The 22,260-nt window shown below is 34.7% G+C and overlaps 1 protein-coding gene and 1 long non-coding RNA gene across 2 annotated transcripts; both read left to right on the forward strand.

Moving 5' to 3' along the window:
• The first annotated feature begins 1,343 nt into the window (after positions 1-1,343).
• LOC140835768 (zinc finger BED domain-containing protein RICESLEEPER 2-like) lies at positions 1,344-3,021 on the forward strand. The gene is made up of 2 exons (XM_073201178.1): positions 1,344-2,909; positions 3,016-3,021. Exons 1-2 carry the CDS (start codon positions 1,344-1,346, stop codon positions 3,019-3,021), a joined length of 1,572 nt encoding a protein of 523 aa, XP_073057279.1.
• A 53-nt stretch (positions 3,022-3,074) lies between these two features.
• LOC140837295 (uncharacterized) lies at positions 3,075-3,967 on the forward strand. The gene is made up of 3 exons (XR_012119280.1): positions 3,075-3,426; positions 3,506-3,579; positions 3,668-3,967. It is a non-coding gene; the product is annotated as an uncharacterized lncRNA (long non-coding RNA).
• The last annotated feature ends 18,293 nt before the right edge of the window (positions 3,968-22,260 follow it).

Here is a 22,260-nt window from a genome sequence, read left to right on the forward strand (position 1 = left end):
TACATTCTAGCTCAATCGTATGTCCATCGTACTGCAGTATACAAGGTTTCACAGATTTCACTGATATCAAACATGTTCCTAACGGGGAAGAAACAGACACTACTACAGACAACGACTCAATTGGTAATGCACGACTCAATGCAAACCTCTCAGAAATAAATGTATGTGATGCACCAGTATCAATCAATACGTACGCAGGATAACCAGAAATGAAACAGTTACCTGCCACAACATCATCAGGTGCATCCTGTGCCTGCTCCTCAGTCAGGGCAAACACTCGGGCCTAGGGGTGTTCAAATTTCGGATAAAACCGAAAAAACCGGCCGAACCGAAAATTTCGGTTTTTTCGGTTCGGTTATTTCGGTTATTTGGTCGGTTTCGGTTTCGAATTTACATATTTTCGGTTTTTCGGTTCGGTTTTCGATTTTTAAAAAAAAATCCGAAATAACCGAAAAACCGAAATATATGAAAATTCTTTATTTTTTTATTATATTATATACCCCAAACATGCCCTAACCTATAAATTAAAAATAAAACTTAAAAATAATTGTGTAAATAATAAACTAATTATTTAGGGCTTCTAGATCTTTTGAAGATTAAGAATATCAGCCGCACCGCCCGCACAAATCAAGATGGAGAAAAAGCCCGTGTTGCTTCGGCCTTCAAGAAATCACTACTTCACAGATCTCGATTGAAGAAGAAGAATCGAACGTGTTGTGCAGCTGCTGGCTACTTAGCCTGCTGTTGCCTCTTGGTGCTCTCTATATTGCTCATGGTAATTTTTTTATGATAAATTTGTTTTCTTAATTTTATACAAAATAAACTAAATTTGCTCACATATATATGTTTCCGCGTTGTGCTTCGAAAGTCAATTGATCTCATATACAAAATAATTTGATATTTAAGTTTCAAATAGGAAGAGGAGACCAAAGTCGACAAAAAAGACTGCTTGAATGTGGAAGAATTAAATAATTAATTCTTCTTGTCTTTACTTCAACTATTTGCAGTTCGTAATTTAATATAGCATATTTCCAACAATTAGTCTTCTTGTTCCCATTGTTTGAATTCGATCTTAAGTACTTGATTTTTAAATAACTTCGAGCCCGATGTAATAAAAATAAAATGATTAATGCTGAATTCACTTAAACTGTTAAACACATTGGATTAAATGATTAAAAAATTAATTGATGATGGATTGATGATAGCTTCTTGATTAAATATGTTTATATCAGTTTTATTTTTGTCATTATTTATTTACTTTATCTCTCATTCTCACGATCTTATTACGTATATGGAATTCTATTTTTTTGTAGTTCATTGTATTTCTTTCAATATCCTAATAGATGGCAGAAAATAATGCTGCAATTGATGAAAGTGGAGGTTCAAATGGAAATGGCAGCGTGCCTATTACTTCGTCTACAAATTCGATTCCTGTCAGTAAAAAAAGAAAAACCGTGAAATCTAGATCTGTTGTTTGGCAACACTTTGAGAAATATACTGATTCTTGTGGGGCTTTTAGAGCAAAGTGTAATTATTGTGGTTCGAATTATGCAGCTGATCCAACTTCTAATGGTACGTCGTCTTTGGGTAATCATTTGAAAAAATGTAAGCAAAATCCCCACAACATGGAAACCAGTCAAGCAAAAATTGGGTTTCAACAAATTTCAAATGATCAAAGGAGTGAAGTAACATTAAACATTTGGAAATATGATCAAGAATTAAGTAGGAAAGCTTTAGCTAAGATGATAATTGTGGATGAATTACCTTTTAGTTTTGTCGAGGGTGAAGGATTTAGGTACTTTATGACTGTGACACAACCTCAATTTCGAATCCCATCTCGTGCTACAATGACAAGGGATTGTTTTGAACTCTTTTTGGAAGAAAAGCATAAACTTAAGACTCTTTTCAAAGGTATGAATCAAAGAGTTTGTCTTACGACCGATACATGGACTTCAATACAGAGAATTAATTATATGTGTATCACTGCTCACTTTATTGACCAAGATTGGAACTTTCATAAGAAGATATTAAATTTTTGTCCTGTATTCAGTCATAAAGGTGATGATATGGCAGTTGCGATCACAAAATGTTTTCTTGATTGGGGTTTGGATAAAGTTTTCACTATCACGGTTGATAATGCTAGTTCAAATGATGTTACTGTGAAAGAAATGTCAAAACAACTCAGTAAATGGGGATTTAATTTGATGAACGGTCAACATCTTCACATGAGATGTGTGGCTCATATAATTAATCTCATTGTTCAAGATGGTTTGAAAGAAATTGGTGATTCTGTGAGACGTATTAGACAAGCTGTAAAATATATTAGGCAATCTCCTATGAGGATTCAAAATTTTAAGGATTGTTGTGAAATTGAAAAAATAACAAGTAAAAAGACTTTGTGTTTAGATGTTGTTACTCGTTGGAATTCTACGTATCTGATGTTGAAAGCGGCAAAAGAATTTGAGAATGCTTTTGTTACATATGCTGACCATGACTCGGGATTGTTGGATTATCTTCTTGGTTATGTTTGTGAAGATGGAAAGGTTGCAGGGGCATTGACAAGTGATGATTGGGCAAATATCAGAAACATGGAGAAGTTTCTTGAATCATTTTTCAACCTTACTTTGAGGGTATCAGGGTCATTGTATGTCACTTCAAATGTTCAATTTCATGAAATTGGTGAGCTTTCTTGTGTTTTGAAAATGTCAACAGAAAGTGATGATTTTAATTTGAGAATGATGGCAAAGAAGATGAAAGCTAAATTTGATAAGTATTGGGGTGCTCCAGAAAAGATGAATAAGATGATTTTTATTGCGTGTGTGTTTGATCCTCGTTTCAAATTTGATTATGTTGCTTTTGTATTTTTGAGGATGTATGGGGAAGAAAAAGGAGAGAAAATGGCAGATCAAGTAAAGTCATACATGATTACTTTATTTGAAGAATATCGAAAGATGACTTTAAAAATATCTGAGGTAGCATCTAGTTCATCTACTTCATCTATTGACACATTGGAAGCATTGAGTATAAATTCTGGAAGCACCCATAAAAGAAATATAATACAACAAGAATACTTGAGACATAAGGCCAAGAGTGGAAGAGTAGATGCCAAAACTGAGTTAGACAAGTATCTTGCTGAAGAAATTGAGGTTGCAAATGTAAGTTTTGATATTTTACTTTGGTGGAAAGTTAACTCACCCAGATTTCCTATTCTTGCTGAGATGGCTCGTGATGTGTTAGCAATTCCTATCTCTACTGTGGCATCAGAAAGTGCATTTAGTACAGGAGGACGTGTTCTTGATTCATTTAGAAGTTCATTAACTCCTAAGTTAGTGCAAACTCTTGTTTGTCTTCAAGATTGGCTTAGAAAAGAATCTTCACCGGTTAAAATAGAGGAGGATTTGAATAATCTTGAGCGAATTGAATCTGGTAAGATTTGGAGTATTTTATTTTATTATAATTATTTTGTTCTTTATTGATTGATGATCAATATTTTTACTTTGTATAGATTTTCGGACCAACAACGAAAAAGATTCTTGTGTAACCAACATATAGGTTCAATTCCAATAGACGTGGTAACTGGTAAGTTAAACATATTTTAAATTGTCGTTTTCTTCTTCTTTTTCAATTTTGTTCTGTTTCTAATAACTAATAAGAGTTGTTCTCCAAGATTTGATAGATGTATGTGGTGCTACCAGGATGAAAGATTGAAAGTACCAAAGAAGCAAAGCTGCCAAAACATGACAACATGTCTTTCATTTTCTTCTAGTTGTTTTATCAATTGTAATTGTAAATCTGTTGCTTTTTAGTTTCCAAAACATAACTCTGTTGCCTTTTATTTTGTTACTTTTGACAGGAGAAATGATGAAACTTCTGGTGTTGATTTTAACATTTTGTTTTATTTTTGTCTTGAATTGTTATTTTTATAAATGTGTTTTTTATCATTTAAATTGAGTGCTCCTTGAACCGAAAAAACCAAACCGAAAACACCGAACCGAATTGCGGGAACACCGGACCGAATCGAACTAAAACGGTTCGGTTATCGGATTAGGCATATGTAAAACCGAAAACCGAAAAACCGAACCGAATTGTTTAAAAACCGAACCGAACCGGCCGATGAACACCCCTACTCGGGCCTGCTGTCTCGGAGGCTGGCTCACTGTCTGGCTTCCTCCTGGCCTTTGCTGTGACTGGGTAGACGGTGCTGGCTGAAAAGAATGAACAGCAGATGGTCGTCTACCTGCCTGAGTCGCTGATCCAGATGACTCAGCTGCCTGGAATTCCTGGGCACCTCTCTGAGGACACACTCGAGCAAAGTGTCCCTGCTGCTTGCAAATACGGCAGCTGCCAAACACTCCTCGGCACTGCTCAGTGGAATGCTTCCCTCCACAAGTATTGCAAATAGGTCCGGTATAGCTCTGGCTCTGTCGAGGACTCCCAGAACTAGAAGAACTGCTCTCTGACTTCTTGAACTGCTTTCCTCTCGTCTTCAAGAAGTCCTTCTTTCCGCCACTACTGCTGCCACCTTCAAATCGAGGAGGTGGTTGCTGGAATCCCGGTGCTGGAAGCATAAACGAAGCTCCTCTCTGTCTCATCAGACCGGCTTCGGCTCCTTTGGCTCTATTCAAAGCATCGGTAAAATTGTTCGGTCTTCCCGTGTTTACCAAGGTGAATATTTCCGGATTCAGGCCGTTAATGAACTGATCCGCCAAAGCCTCGTCATGATCCGCCACATGTGGAGCAAAGCGCAACAGTGAAGAAAACTTGGCCACGTATTCCTCGATGTTAAGTTGGCCCTGTCTCAAGTTCGCAAACTCGGCTCCCTTGTCCTTCCTGTATGACACTGGAAAGAACCTCTGATAGAATTCAGTTCTAAATACACTCCAGGTAATAATCGTACCTCGGTGTTCCAATGCCCTTTTTGTGTTGATCCACCAGTTCTTGGCAATGTCATGCAATTGGTGTCCTATCAGTTTCACCCTCTTCTCATCAGTATATTCCAACGAATCAAACATCATTTCAATATCATCCAGCCAACTTTCACAATCCACTGAATTTTCGGTTCCTTTCAGCGTAGGTGGATGGAAAGACTGAAATCTTTTCAAAAGTGTCTCCATGGGTGTGGCTGTAACGTCCATGGGAGGGTTCGATGTACTACCCTGCTCCGGTACTCTTCTCGGAGGCATATCTGAAACTCAAAAGGATTAGTAACCCCAAACAAAATCCGATTTCAATCCTCTTCCGATCATCTTGCTGCTGATCCAGAATTAGCTCCAATTCATATTCAATAACACATGTTTTCAAATCAAATCAGATAAACAGATAAACATGTATTATAAAACAATAAATCATGCTAGCAATCAAAAGCAGGAAAGAAAATCTCAATCTACCCCACTCACTAGCTCCTATCTCAATCTCAAGGATCTATCGCTCTAATACCACCTGTTGTGGGGACCCGGACGCTAATCAAGTTCTTAATCGTCATTGGGACTAATCAATCAATTCTAAAACAGGGTCTAAATTTTTTTTTTTTTTTAAAATGCGGAACGTTGTGACAACAATCTAATATACAACTCAGTATATAATAAAGTACAAGTCATGTACCGTCTATAAATCAGTACAAACTAAGGTTCAACAACTACTATTAAGTGTTCACACCCTATATACAATCCAAGTCCGGAGCCTCCACTCTAATCACGATCTCTCCTCATCTCCTGGACCCTGAACCTGTCCCACCTGTTGTCAAGTACACATACAGACAAGACAACAGCCGGATAACTCCGGTGAGAATAAATCCCAGTATAAATCAACGAACATGCAGTCATATAATCAATATAAAGCATGAAACATGTGACAGTAATACAAATCAAAATCAGAAATGTAAACAATATCGATCTGTCGACAATACTCGTGACTCCACGATTTAGACTAGACTCAATCCTAGCCTAGGGATCCCAGTGTCCAGATGTGGCATTCCTATATCGACAAACAGTAATAGAAAAGACTCCAGTTCTATCCAAGTCGATATAACCAACATCCAGTGTCCAGACGCATCCGTCATAGACTATGGTCTATCGCCATATCTTGTGACATCGTGCAATGTACCCGTGGTTACCTGCCACTATCAGGTACTTCTGTCACAAGATTACTCGTCTAATGCATGCTCCTATGACTCCATAGAACAAGCAATTAAATCAAATCATTAAATACAATGATAAACAAATAATAAGTATGTGATTTAGGGAAACTCAAGTACATCCTACTTGAGTCGATGTCCCAATACACCTTGACTTATACCTTTCGTTTGTCGGTTTCGGTCTGGAATCCAAACTCTGTCAATCCCTCAATCTGACAATGGTAATACCAATAATCTCATATCAATATACCTTTCAAATTACTAACAATCTAATTAATCTGGATTTAATTCAAAATCAACGGCATAATGGTACAATCTCAGTATCCCCGTCAATACCAAATCAATAGGCATCAATTACAAATCATAACTCATATCCATTACAATCTGTAATTCAATCACAATTCAAATCTGTCTGGTATAAATCAATATACCCTAACAATTCATAACAATTCCATAATCAGTCCATTTCTCAATCTGACTTCGATTCTACGATGTCTAACATGTCAAGAACATCTTATATGAATCCTATTTAATTCTGACAAAATCATAATTTCAAAACATGTCAAAACGTAGCAACACTTACGTCAAGTTGTAGCCTACGTCGCTAGGAACTCGATACCGAAGTCGGAATCAAAATCAGACGGACGGATTTTACACAGTCGGAATTGGAATCACAAGAGGTTAAACTTCTCTCGGCTTTCCCTTTTCTTTTCCCGAAAAATGAAATGCATGTGTATATATATATATATATATATATATATATATATATATATATACACAACTCACGCATGCATCTCGGCACTTGGCGCGTCCTTGGCCAAACACGTCTCGCGCTCGAGCGGTGGAAATCTACCGCTCGGGCGCGAGCTCGGCGCTCGGGCGGTTAAAACCTACCGCCCGGGCGCGGGAGGTTCTGTCTCGCACCAACATTCTTGGCGCTCGGGCGGTCAAAACTACCGCCCGGGCGCCACCTTCTCTGCCCGAACAATACCTTTTTGAACATTGGCTCTCGAGCGGTCATTTTTTTTCCGCTCGGGCGCCACTAGTTCTGTCCAAGCATTACACCCGTCGCGTAAACTCTCCTTTCGTGTCCCGATTAATCCTTTCGTAATCATATCAAATTATAAATCAATAATTACAGATTACTCGGATTAAATTTCCGGGCATTACAACTATTTCCGCACTCATGATTTTGATTACGTTTTTACGTTAAAAGATTATTAAGACCATTTATTTATGCTTTAGAGTGGTTTTGGAGAGGAGGATATGTTTCACGAGTATTGCTTTTTAGGTTTGGTAACTCATGCGATGATTTTATTTTTATGTCTATTCACTTGATTTTAAAATGCTAGCTAGCGAATGTTCTAGATCATGGGCAAAATATTTTATTAAAATATTTTCATGGGTGGACCGAATTTTTTAAATAAAAAATTTCTAGTACATTTTAAACAAAAGAACACGAGACGTTTCAGTTGTATCAGAGCAATGGTTCTGTAAAGGGTTGTGCCACCATCAGCGCCGGGAAGATCAGTCGTCAAGCTTCAAAGTTGTAAGTATTACATGCTTTATATGATTTTATGATATTACCTGCACAAGTACATGAATTAATTGTTTACGCCACATGTTTAGTAACTTCATGATAATATATGTTTTATATGCTTTAGAATTTTTATACGTGATACGATATGAAATAAGAAATTTTTTTTTTTTTTTCAACGCATGTTGGATTTGTGGTGGAATTGGACTATGTTGATATTTGGGTTTTAGCATTGACGTTCTACCTTTTTGGGATATAAGTTAATCGTGAATATTATGAACGCTTCTGGGATACGTTGATTTTCTAAGAAAATATTTATGATTCATGGTTACTAGTCGAATTAATTTTTGGGAATTAGCCGTAAGGAATAATTATTCAAGGATCACGACGACTTTGGGAATAAGAAAATAGATAAATTGGGATTTTAAGTTGATGAAAAGTAAGATAACTGTAGGATTTTTGAAATTAAAGACCAATTAAGATAATTTTTGAGGAAATTAAGAATTAATTTCGTAAATATTAAGGAATTTGGAGACTAGTTTAGCATTAAGCGATAATTAAATGGTCTAAATGATAAGAATTTTGAGGATTTAGACTTTTAAGAATATTTAGAACCGTGAGACATCTTGGGTTATAATGTTATAAGGAATGTTAATCAAGGATTTTTAAGAATAAATCAATATTAGGCTTAAAAATCTAAGCGTCAACGGATGCGTTTGGGGTTTTAAGATTGAAATATGACAAATGATGAACATATTGGGTATAAAATAAGGAAAATAATATACGATAAGTTTGGTTATCCATCTTTTATTAATGAGAATTTTAAGAAAAAAATAGAAATTCGAAGTTATAATAGTATAGCATTAGGTAATTATGGGTCTTTTAAGTTGCCATTTGAAATAAGGATTTAGAAGGGAAAAGTTATTTGGGATCAAGCAGACGTAGGACCTTCTAGAATTTAAGTTTTATCAGAATAGCGCAGCGGAAGCGTGGATTTTTGGGATTCTAGAACTAAGTCTAAACTTTGGGTTATTGAGGATAAGCGAATTTCGAGGACGAAATTCAACTTAAGGGAGGAAGATTGTAACGTCCCGAAAATTTAAAGGTCCACGCGAACCACATGCATGCAATTATTAAATTCTTTGTGCATTTCAATTAATTGTTTTAATTGCATTAATTAATATTGTTGAGCATATTGATATGTTTAAAATATATTTTTCTACATTGTTGCATTAAAATGTAATTTTTAAGGTTATTCGAGTTGCGATCGAGGAACGGGGACCGAGGGCTGTAAAATGTAAAATGTTTTTATTAAATAATTGTTTTTAATTATTTAAAATTGAGGGTGATGGTTTTTCTTATTTTTGAAAATATGGGGTTTTGAGGTGATTATTTACGCCGAGACGTAAATTTTATCGGTGTTGGATTTTCAATCAAAATATGAGCTTTTAAGCAGTCCGGCTATTTAATTCGTGAACTTATTTTTATCAAAGCCATTTTTATAATTTTATTAAATCATAATTAGCATTAGTGGGCTTAATTAGGGGCTTAATAGGCCTAAGGTTTATTTAGTTGATTAATTGGTATTTAAAAATCATTAAACCCTAGTCTTGCAAAGAAAACTCACGCCTCACTCTTTCAAAAATCTGAAACTCTCCCCCACCCCTCTCATACCACACACGGCAGTGCACACACAAGCAAGCTAGGTGAAATTTTCGAAGGGCGAGCAAGATCAAGCCAAAGGCGTCTCCCGTTCTCCGTCGTCAACGCATATTCGAGCGTATTTAACGCAAAGGCCCACCAAAATCTTCCTTTTCTCATCCATCATATCATATTATGTTTTGAATCATTGTATGCATGAGGAAACATGGATTATTTTTAATAATTTTCGTAACATGGCATGAAGGCATGAGAAAACATGATTTATGAATTCAAAAACTTGTATATTGTGTAGCTAAGGGGCTGCCATGACATAAGGTAAGATCAAGAGTGGTTTATGCATGTTTTAGGACCACACACTCACGCCTAGATCACTACAAGACCACCGAAGGAAAAGAACACGCAGGTACCGATTTCTGCCTTGGGGGTTAAGGCGATCGGGTAACACTAAGGGAGAGGGCTGGCTTGGCCTGGGCTGGGGCCAGGGACTGTTAAGGGTCTAGGGAGAGTCCTAGCCAAGCTAGGACTCAGGATCGAAGGGCAGGGAGGAGTCCTTGCACGCAAGGACTCCCACCCGAGAAGTGGCACAAATCTGTGCAGGCTTCGTGTGATTGGTAAGGAGTTTAGGGCTTGGTCCAGGGCTCAGGGGCTGGGCTAGGACGAGTCTTTAGAGTCTTAGGAAGGTGTGAGGGCAAGTGGTCCTGGGCCTAGGCTCGCCAGCTAGGTCCTGGAAGCAAAGGAAGAGTCCTACCACCCCAAGGAGTCTCGGCCAGAATAGGGGTTTATGGGGAGGTTTCGTTTTTGGCTTTGGGATGGGATTCTTGGTGGTTTAAGGATCCAGTAGGTTAATTTAGGTTGTTTGTCAAGTTTTGGATCGATATGGTTCGAGGGTAACTCGTGAAAATCGAAAGTTGGCTCAGGGTCAAAGTTTAGGTGTCAAATGAGGGTTTTAAATAAAGAAAAATTGGGCAATGGTTCACGGCGGTCGAGTCATGGTTCATAAAAGCTAAAATAATATAAAAAGACTAAATTTTGAATTTAGGAATTTTATATTAAATTTTGGGATTTTTCGGGATTAAAACACCGTCAAAACAGTTAATTAAAAATAAATGAAAAAGTCTATTATTTAAGCTAAATAAAATTACGAAAAGATTCTCGTAAGCTTAAATAATTATTTGAGATATCTTAGAGTCATGAAATCAAGAAAAAAGTCGAAATCGTAGAATGTCACGTCCAGGGGTAAAACGGTCTTTTTTACACCGAGAAATTAGTAAAGGTCATGGCAGTGTCCTGAATGTTGTTTTATATGCTAATATGATTATTTCTAATGTTATGAACTTTTATGACATGGATTTTAAATGTGTACGATTTATTATGTCAAATGTTAATTAAAAGGTTATGATTTATTATGTTAAAAGGTTTATGATTTAAATGCATATTTTAAATGTTTTTGATGTTGAAATGTGTATTTAAAGGATTTATGGATTTTATATGCTAAAAAGGTCTCTTTTAAAATGTTTATGGATTTTTATGAGGAAACGATCCCGTTAAAGGAAATGTTATATTCTTGTTTCAAAAGGAAAAAATGATATTTAAGCATGGTTTTATAAAGTGAGGAAAATATAAAACGTTGACGAAAGTGAAGTAATTGTGACTAATGAGGATATGAGGATATATTTGAGGATATGCCAAGGCTTAGTTGACGATTTTATGCCGCTGATGTCCCCGCCGCCCAGTACTGTGGTTTCATGTAGATGGTACCATCGACTTTTGAGGATTGAGGAAAGTCACAATTAACGATCTGAATTTAACAAAAGAAAAGGAAAAGGAAAAGCAAAATGTTTATGATCATGAAAAATGTTTTATGTCATGTCATGTTGAGGAAAAGGAAAAAGTTAAGATTTATGTTATGTATATCATGAAAATGTTTTAATTAAAGTTTATGCATCATGAAAATGTTTACGGAAATGTTCATGTTCAAGTTTATGCATCTTCATGAAAATGATATTTTAAGTACAAGTATTTTTCACTGTTGCATGTGGTTTTATTATGTATTATTTGTTACAAAGATTTGGTATGTTGAGTCTTTAGACTCACTAGGTTGTGATGGATGCAGGTGAGGTTGAGGGAGGACTTGACGTATGAGATGACTAGACTGAAGGTGCACACAACCCGAGGACCAGCGCTTCTAATATTTCCGCACTCATGATTTTGATTACGTTTTTACGTTAAAAGATTATTAAGACTATTTATTTATGCTTTAGAGTGGTTTTGGAGAGGAGGATATGTTTCACGAGTATTGCTTTTTAGGTTTGGTAACTCATGCGATGATTTTATTTTTATGTCTATTCACTTGATTTTAAAATGCTAGCTAGCGAATGTTCTAGATCATGGGCAAAATATTTTATTAAAATATTTTCATGGGAGGACCGAATTTTAAAAAAAAAAAAAAATTTCTGTTACATTTTAAACAAAAGAACGCGAGACGTTTCACCGACTACCCACTCTTTGGCTAGGGAAGCTGTTTCCAGGACTACTCAGTTAGAAAAAGGTATCTCTAGGGGTGTCAATCGGGTTGGTTTCGCGGCAACCCGCGATTTTTTTTATTATTTTCCAACCCAAATCCGAAGCAACCCGAACACGAACTCGTCTAACTCGACTCAACCCGTCTAACCCGCATAACCTGAATTTTATTTATTTTTTAAAAAAAATTAATTAAAAAAAATCGAAAAAATAAAAAAAAATATTTTAATTTAAATACATAATAACAAAATTTCCGATTTAAATTTGAAAGTTCAATTTTAAAAACTAAAGTATATTTACTAAATCAAATAAACAATTGTTAAAAAAAATATACAAAATAAATATTAAATGATGAAAATTTATCATATAAATATACAATATATAAAAATATAGGTAATATTTTCAAAAAAAAAAAATTCGTGTCAACCCACGACTGTGGGGACCCGGACGCTAATCATCTTTTTAATCATCTCTTTGGGATTTAATTATCAATTAAGATAAACAGGGTCTAAAAATTTTTCTTTTTAAAATATAACTGCGGAATGTAACTAATATACATCTCTGTATAAAAGTTCAATAATATACAATAATTATTCAAACTTGTCTAAGGTTCAACTACTAATTTTCAAGTATTAAACCAGATCTACATTAAGTCCGGAATCACCACTCTAAAGTCGTCTTCTCTCATCATCTTCTTGGTCATATCAATTAGTGCTAGCATCCAGAACAACAGTTCTATAAATAATCTCTCAGATTTGGATAGCATGCGAAGAAGTTTGGGATATATTCTGCCCCAAGTACAAACTCAAGCAAAATCACAATCTGATATACCCTACTTCGGCATTCTGGTTACTCTGACCACTTCTCTGACATCAATCTGTGTCATTTCGTCCTGTTTGTACGTTATCTGGTACAAACTAATAGATATAGATTGAACAATCTGTCAATCACAATCATATCATATCATAATCTGGAAAGTATTATAATGGTCTCATTTCGAAATCATACACTTTCTGTTACCTGAACGAATACTGAATCCATGTCTGTGTGCTTCTGACCCTATCTGTCATTTCAAATTTGAACTACTTGATACAAACAAATCAGTTAATAATATAAATTAAAGAAAAATACTTACCTAGTATTCGGTTCTGACTATCGATATCAAATTCTGTTATACAATTCTGAAACATTTGACATCACAAGATAATCATTCTCATACAACAAAAATCACATATCTGTCACTCTGATCGATGCTCTGCTCTGATTATCGAAATCTAGTTCTAAACATCCTGATCAAATTTCTGGACTGCTGTAATTCTCGAATTCAACTCTGATTCAGTTTGAACGGTATATAATCTCAACGGTTCACAAAAATATGTCTCAAACACGAATTCAAAATAACAGTACTATCACATTAGATTCACCATATCAATAACATATACTAATCTAGTGAGTTCAGTAAACTCATAAAACGACAATTTCTGGCAATATTGTCAATTCTGACTAATCAATCACGTCTTCACGTTGTTCTGATCAACTGCTATATATCATCTGCAAATATAATATGCCCCCAAACAATATAAGCTATCTCAAATACTGTTTTAGAACAATAACAATACACAAGCAGATACAAAACAACAATCGTATAGAATAATCTGTCAACTCAGACCAAAAATAAATTTCTGACATTTCTGACATTTCTGAAATTTCTGATCTTTCTGATATCGGTATCATTTTCAGTCACTGATCATGATCTCAACTGTATCAGAATCAATCGGTATACTAACTTCAGATATCGCATACTCTGAATACAATCTGTTTCAAGCAGGATTCATGTCTGAATAATTTTTGTATACAATAATCACAGTTCTCGGAATATTCAATACAATCTTCAGATATTCGATTCAATCAATCAGATGCTGCAATTATATCAAAATCTCATAGATACGACGAGCATGAAATCATCAAAATATCTCTGAACATACTGAAACATGCCAAAGAGAAACACTAAATCAGATGTATCTCCTAGTCGGTTTCTTTCTACTGATCTTTTAATTCTTTCAATTCATTCAGTGTCATTTTGTACATTCAATATCATTCTGTACTGAATTCTAAAACAACAAACAATACCTGGTATCGATTCAATTCTGAAATTTATCTTTCTGATATCAAGCAAATCTGAAATCTTATCTGGGCAAACAGCAGCCAACTCATACATCACTGGAAAAGCTGCCAATGCCAGGCTCGATTTCAGTACATCTACTGAATACATAAGGATATCATCTGCTCTTTTCTGTATCAATCGAGTCATAGACAATACAGATATCAAAGGGATTCTAAATCTAGAATCCTTACCGTAGAATTCCTACTTATTAGTCTTATAAAGTCTGAATCTTATACTCTCCTAAAAGGATTCTATGTTCTGTACTTGTTCAGCATATTAATATCAATAATGCAGTCAAATCAGAAAATACAAGTACATCATAATCTAACTTGATCTCATTCTCATCTTACTGTAGTATACAATATTTTACAGAAATCTCTGATATCAATCTTTCTTTCCCAAAAAGTAAGGGAATCAATACTACAGTACAAACAGACTCAACATATACAACATATCTCAATGCAACTCATGCAACGATAATCATAGGGAATGCATTAGTATATATCAATACATATGCAATATAATCATAAAAGAACAGTACCTGCCACTATATCATCAAGTGCCTCTTGGGTCTGTTCCTCGGTCACTACCACCAGATGGTCCTGATCCCTGAAATCTTCGGGAATCTCTCTGTGGACAGACTCTAGCAAAATGCCCCGGCTGTCGGCAGATACGACAACTACCAGTAACTCCCTGGCATTGCTCCGTGGAATGTCTTCCTCCACAAATCCTGCAATACACTCCAATATAACTCGGGCTAGAACCACTAGAGCTAGATCAACCGCTCAGTCCGCTCCCTAACTTCTTAAACTGTTTCTTTCGAGCTTTCAGCAAATCTTGCTTTCCACTCCTGCTGCCGCGATCAAATCGGAGAGGGGATTGCTGTGTCTGGGGTTGCATCGCACACACCCTTTTTAGTTCTCTAATCAGACTCGCCTCCGCTCTCTTCGCTTTACTCAAGGCATCAGCAAAATGGTAAGGTCGCTGTATATTCATCAATGCAACTATCTCCGAATTCAATCCTCTGATGAATTGAGCCGCTACAGCTTCATAATTCCCAACTACATTAGGAGCAAAACGCAGTATAGTAGAGAATTTAGCAACATATCCTTCAATATTCAGTTGACCTTGTATCAAATTCTCAAACTCTGCTTTCTTGTCCTCTCGGTACGAAACTGAGAAAAATCTTCGATAAAATTCAGTTCTGAATATTTCCCACGAAATCACTGTACCTCTCTGTTCTAACATTCTTTTACTTGTAATCCACCAACTCCTGGCGGCTTCTCGTAACTGGTTAGGCACCATTTTAACTCTCTGTTCATCTGTACAACCAAGTAAATCGAACAATATTTCTATGTCATCAAATCAGTTCTCACAATTTTCAGACGTCTCGATACCACTCAGAATCGGCGGCTGCAATAACTGAAACTGTTTCAACCGTATTTCCATCTGAGTCTCTGATACATCTAACTGTTCAGTCAAAGTACTACCCCTTTCTGGAATTCTCTGTGGAGGTATATCTGATTATCAAAACATTAGTACCCAAATACTATAAATCTATACCAGTCTTTCTCTGATCATCTTACTGCTGATCAAGAATCAAATCTGATTCATACTCAATAATACATATTACCAATTCAAATCAGATAATTAGATAACATGTATTTTAAAGTAGTAAAATATAATCTCATGCTAGCATACACCATGTCAATCAACATTAATATAAATCTCATGCTAGCAATCACATGCAAGGAAAGAAAACTCAATCTACCCCGCTCTTTCTCTTCTATCTCAGTCTAAAGGATCTATCGATCTGATACCATCTATTGTGGGGACTTTGACGCTAATCTTCTTAATCATCTTTGGGATTTAATTATCAGTTAAAATAGACAGGGTCTAAAAATTTTTCTTTTTAAAATGTAAATGCGGAACGTAATGGAATTCAACTAATATACATCTCAGTATAAAAGTACAATAATGTACAATAATTGTTCAAACTTTTCTAAGGTTAAACTACTAATTTTCAAGTATTAAACCAAGTCTACATCCAAGTCCGGAATCACCACTCTAATCTTGATCTCTCATCATCCTCTTGACCCCGATCTTGTCCCACCTGTTGTCATGCACACATACAAAACAAGACAACAGCTGGATAACTCCGGTGAGAATAAATCCCAGTATAAATAATGTATTCATGCAGTTAACTGAATTAACATAAAAGCATGAATTATATCTTATCACATGTAGCATAATCAAACAACATGTATTAATACCAGTCTGTAAATAAAACATGAATCGTAATCTACGAAACATAAATTAATACGGATCTGTAAATCAAATTCTAGTCTCAATATCTAAGACTCGACTCATCTCTCATTCTAATCTAGGGATCCCGATCTAATTTAGACTTTGGTATGCTGTATCGAATGTCTACAATAGACGTCGATCTACATCTAAGCTCATCGATACACCGTAAGTCTGGAGTCTTCGTGGTTCTGACAAAGACTCGGCGGTTCTGCCCTAGCTAGGCTGATCTGTCCTAAACTCAAACTATGACTCTGCTATAAGTCAATAGATTAACATATCAATCTGATAATCTGCAAATATCAATGCAATAAAATAAAGTATGTGATTTTGGGAAACTCAAGTCAAACCTAACTCGAGTTGTGCAATTCCCGAATCAATATTTATTTATACCTTTATCTTCCCAATCTGACGAAGATGACGTCTCACATTCATCTCTGTCCATACCCAATCTGGGAATGATAAAATCAAACAGGCACAATAACAATATCTAACTCAATTCAATACATGTTCTGATCAATACTCAAATCAATACATAATCTGATCCATATCTGAACAAGATACAATCAAAATCATTACTGAATCTGGTCAATCTAAATCAACTGATGTTTCGACGGCATAACTATACAGTCTCGATATCCCCGTCAATCTAAACATCACTAATATAATACCAGAACTCATAATCAATAACAATAGTACAAATCTGATATCGAATCTCAATCAAATCAACTCCAAAAATCATAACAATGACATAAACAGTCTATTCTTCAATCTGACTTCAATTATACAATGTCTACTGTAGCAGAAACACCATATCTGATTCATATTCAATTCTGACAATATCTTAAATTCAAATCATGTCTAAACGTAACAAAACTTACGTCCAGTTGTAGCCTGTGTCGATAGGAACATCGTACTGAAGTCGCATTACGATTCGGACGGGCGGATCTTTCACAATTCACAAATCTATACAGTAAAAGACGTAAGGATTATTTCATAATCCTCTTTTCTTTCTTACTTCTGAAGAAAGAATCCTATATATATACATAAATATATACACTCACCGTGCATGCAAGTGAAACGTGGCACAATTGCACAAAATTGAGGTGGCGCTCGGGCGGTTAATTTGTGCCGCTCGGGTGTGGAATGTTCTGTCCGAAGATCAACTTGTTCACCACTGGCGCTCGGGTGGGAACTTTCTGCCGCTCGGGCGCCAGGCGTTCTGTCCAACTTTCCCATTTATGGTGCATTGGCGCTCGGGCAGTCTCTTTCTACCGCTCGAGCGCCAAAAGTTCTGTCTTAATATTTTGGTTTACAATGCACCAACGCCCGACTTCGCCTCTCATGTCTTATTTAGCTCGTGTGATATTCGCTAATCACAATTCTGACAATTAATCAACGTCTGATTACAGTACTTAAATCGCGGGCATTACAACGACCCAACCCGAAACCTGTCTAACCTGGTACTAACCCGAACACACCCAACACGAATCCGACCCGAACTCGAAAACCCCAACCCGAACTTGAATTTTTTCGTGTTGAGTCGTGTCGAGTTGACGGGTTGTGTTGCATTTTGACACCCCTAGGTATCTCCCTCTCTTACTTTAATTTCTTCTATAATTATTTCAGACTTGGCTTAATACTTTATGTGATGGTTATTTCAAAAAAAAAATAAATACTAACTGAATATCCTATTTTGAACAAAAACCTTATAATTTTTAATCGAAGAATCCTACAATGATAATAGAAATCCTCTAATAAGACCATTTGAGGAAAATATGGTAAAATGATCCAACAACTTATACAATATTTCTTACTGCTGACCTTGTTTGGGACCCGGATCACCTACAGTGGCACATTATGTGCTGTGCTTACATGGTTTTTTTCCTTTCCTCTTTTTTTTTTCCACTTTTTTCTCTCTTTTTTTTTTCTTTTTTGTTTTCCCTCCATTTCCTTCTATTTTTTTCCCTTTCCACAAACATTATTCACAAACATTATTCCTCCATTTTTTCTTCTCGACTACTTCATCTAGTCTTCTTTTGTCCATTTTCCTCTTTTTCTCGTTTTTTCTCTCTCACTCAATTTTATTTTATTTTTTTATTTTTACAGGATATACTATAACATACATGGTTCGATTTTCTTGTTCCTTTAAATGTCTATTTTTTTTTTTCTAATTGTTTGGCTATCGAATTTTTTATTTGATTTTGTTGGTTTGTATTTTTATGGTGATATTGATATGAAACTCTTATTAATTTTGTGTATTGCTTGCGGATACAGATGATACCTTTAAATATCATTGTTGTAGGAGATTTGTGTGTGATATATATAGTTTGTATATATATGTGTGTGTCTATATAAATATGTATGTATGTATAACCATGTAAGATTAGGTTTTAGCTCATGATATTCAATAATTCTTGGTAATGATGATAAATTTTTTATGACTTTCTTGCTTGTGGCTTTGTTTTAACATTATTTTAATTTTTATTAAAAGAAAATATATGGTTCTGATCTGTATTAAATTAGTAGATTATATATATATATATATATAATATATATCAAATATTTAATCAATAATTATAAAAAAATATTGAAGAACGTATCGGGATTTTAAATTATGAATTTTTCTTTCATTTTTTCATAGTTTAGAAAATTGGCTGTGATGTATATTTAATAGTTAGTAAAATATCAGGAAAAATATTATTGTTATAATCTAATCTAAAATTAAATTTTTTTCAGTAAGAATCTTATATTTATCACTAATAAGGATATCATTTGAATATGAATTTTGTATGAATTTTACATCTAGTAGGGTGAATATGGGGCAATAATTTTATACTTCATGCAGATCAATAAGACAATTAGGTTATTTCATCGTTCTCTTGTACATGACACAATTTGCCTGGTTTACAATTTTGATTGACACTTGTTATAATTGACGTACTTGATTTATTGCATTTTGGCTTATTGCTCTTGGATATTAGTTGAGAAAAAATATTGTTTTATTATTAATTTGTTGCATTTAATATGTAACAGAGAAATTTATTGCATTTTTTGTCACCTCCATTAAAACTGAGACTGAACCAAGCAAAAAATTTTATTGATACTTTCATATTCTTGATGTATTATAGTCAAATATCGAATTCAAGCCTAAGATTGATATTGAATTTGATAGTCTAGACGAGTCTTGAAAGTTTTGGGTTGTATATGGCGGGAAAATTGGATTTGGAGTTAGGAAGCATTATTTTAACAAGAACACCAGATTTATAACTTCGTATAAATATGTTTGTTGGAAGGAGGGTGTTCGTAAAAAAGACAAAAGAGGTTCATTGACACTCAATCATCGGCTTGAGACTCGAATAAATTGTAAAGTAAGAATGAGCGTCACATTTGTGGATAGTAAATATAAAGTTAATGAGTTTATCGAAGAACATAATCATCCACTCTAACTTCAAGATACAGTTCATATGTTATCTTCTCAACGTAAAATTACAGAAGTTCAAACCTATGAAATTGATTTGGGAGAGGGTGTTGGGCTTAAATAAAAATCAAATTTTCAGTTGATAAGTAATCATGCAAGGAGAATAGATGGTCTTGGTTATACAATGTTGGATGCTAAAAATTATATTCGATTCAAGAGACAAAGAAGTATGGTATATGGGGAAGTTGGTTGTCTGATGCGATAATTTCAATAACAATTATCTAAAAATCCATCATTTTACCATGCTAATCAGATGGACGTGGAAGAACATATAACTAATGTTTTTTGGGCTGATGCGAAAATGAAGTTGAAATGAAGTCTCAAAACTTACGTTTTGAATTATTTATTTTTATGGAAATGTGGTGTTGAATTTTAGTTTTTGATATTGCATGATGGAAATGTTCTAAATTTGAATTTAAGCATTAACATGTTAATAGTTTTATATTGTTAAAAATTTTGTACATTGAAAAAGTGTAACACCCCACTTAAAATTATTTTAAAATGAAATATAACTTGACATCAGCGGAAGCATTTATCGTAAAGAAAATATACTTTATATCCATTGTAACCATTTTCATAAAATACAAACCAAACAATACATAAATTCAATACATCATAAATCAAATACCCACAATACATATAATAAAATACATGATATTTTTAAAACTTTAAATGTTCAACTCACACCAATAAAACATTAACATAACCAAATAAAAGTTGTTCCATTTTCAATAGCTATATGACTTCTTCTCCTTGGACAATCTGCTTCAAATCTTTTTATTACCTGCATCACATGAAATAACTGGAATGAGATAAAACTCAGTAAGTAGAGAACTTTACATAACAAATACATATTTATATGGCTTGGCTTGAAATATCTCAATAGCAATGAAAGTGAACAATACCATCTTCAATGAACAATAATGAAAGAATAATATAGATGGTATACCATAGCATGAATATGAAAAAATAGCTAAATGATCTATAATCTGTGAATGTTATCTCTGTTAATATATATAAATATATATCGGACTGTGAGAGATAACCATGAAATGAAATGATAGTCTGTAACTTGTAATCTGTGACCTGTGAATATTATCTCTGTTGATATATATAAATATATATCGGACTGTGAGAGATAATCTATGTATAGCATCTCTGTGATATATGAAAATATATACCAGGCTGTGAGAGACACTCTTCATGTGATTGGCCAATGACATGCATGAATTACTATCATTTCCTTGGATTGGAACATATGAAATTCATTGAAACAATTCATCAAACACTTGATATGCACATAGGATTGTAGCATATGGAATTCAATGGGACAATTCATCAAACACTTGATATGCACAAAGGATTGTAGCATATGAAATTCATTGGGACAATTCATCAAACACTTGATATGCACAAAGGATTGTAGCATATGAATTTATTGGGACAATTCATCAAACACTTGATAGGCACAATAGTTTGCTAGCTTCTTTAACAATGGAATCAATAGAATTCTTGGATCTTTGAATATATAACAATGAATATGGCATAATATAACCATAAAAGAAGCTAGACATCAATAAACATGGCTTGGATACATATATATCATGTGAGCACAAGAAATAGCTTCTACTTACAACCCAATCAACACTTGATTGCAAAGATGACCTCAATAGAATCCCTACAACAATAAACACCATAAAAACTATGAATTAACATCATATATACTTAGATCCATGAAGTCAACGCATCCATCCAACCCAACAATTCTTCACAAAACCCATAAATAATTAAGATTTTACCTTGCAGCTAGCACCTAGACTAGGAGATGCTAAGATTTCCTCAAAATCTTTGAACTTGGAGAAGATTTAGAAGAAAGAATTTTGGAGAAGAAAAGAGAGTTACGTATGAGAGAAATGGAAAAAATGAAGAATGAAGATATTTCTAAATACCTTGATATAAAAATCAATTCATAACCTTAAAATCGCATTTCGGAACCACACTTTTCGGCCAAATATATGAAGCGCCTCACCCGCGCGCCTCCTTGCAGCGCGGGTGCGGGCGCTGCCCGCACAGGCAGCGCGGGTGCGCTGCTGTCTCGGCAGAGGCAGCGCGGGTGCGCTGCTGCGCTGCACCGCATAGCGACGCCCGACCCGAACTCCTAAAAAAATGACTTTTCTTGAATTAATATCCAACCTTTTCTTATTCCACTCAATTATTATGAATTTTAACAACCAAACTCCTTCTAAAAATCAAGCATAAAACTATCACCAAAACTTGACCATTCCCATATTCATCAACAACTAGGCCCCTATAATTTCTCTAACCCATTGACAATAACATGAACTATAAACAACACTAAAACTTGACCATATCAATATATGAATATCCCATAACCATAAAACATGAAATCATTGATCATAGCACAATAAAAACTTGGGATATTACAAAAAGAAAATTAA

This window comes from Primulina eburnea, chromosome 7 (genome assembly GCF_022965805.1).
Source record: "Primulina eburnea isolate SZY01 chromosome 7, ASM2296580v1, whole genome shotgun sequence".
Lineage (NCBI taxonomy): Eukaryota > Viridiplantae > Streptophyta > Magnoliopsida > Lamiales > Gesneriaceae > Primulina > Primulina eburnea.

Coding starts and splice junctions, on each gene's coding strand:
- LOC140835768 (XM_073201178.1), top strand. CDS start 1,344: ATGGCAGAAAATAATGCTGCAATTGATGAAAGTGGAGGTTCAAATGGA.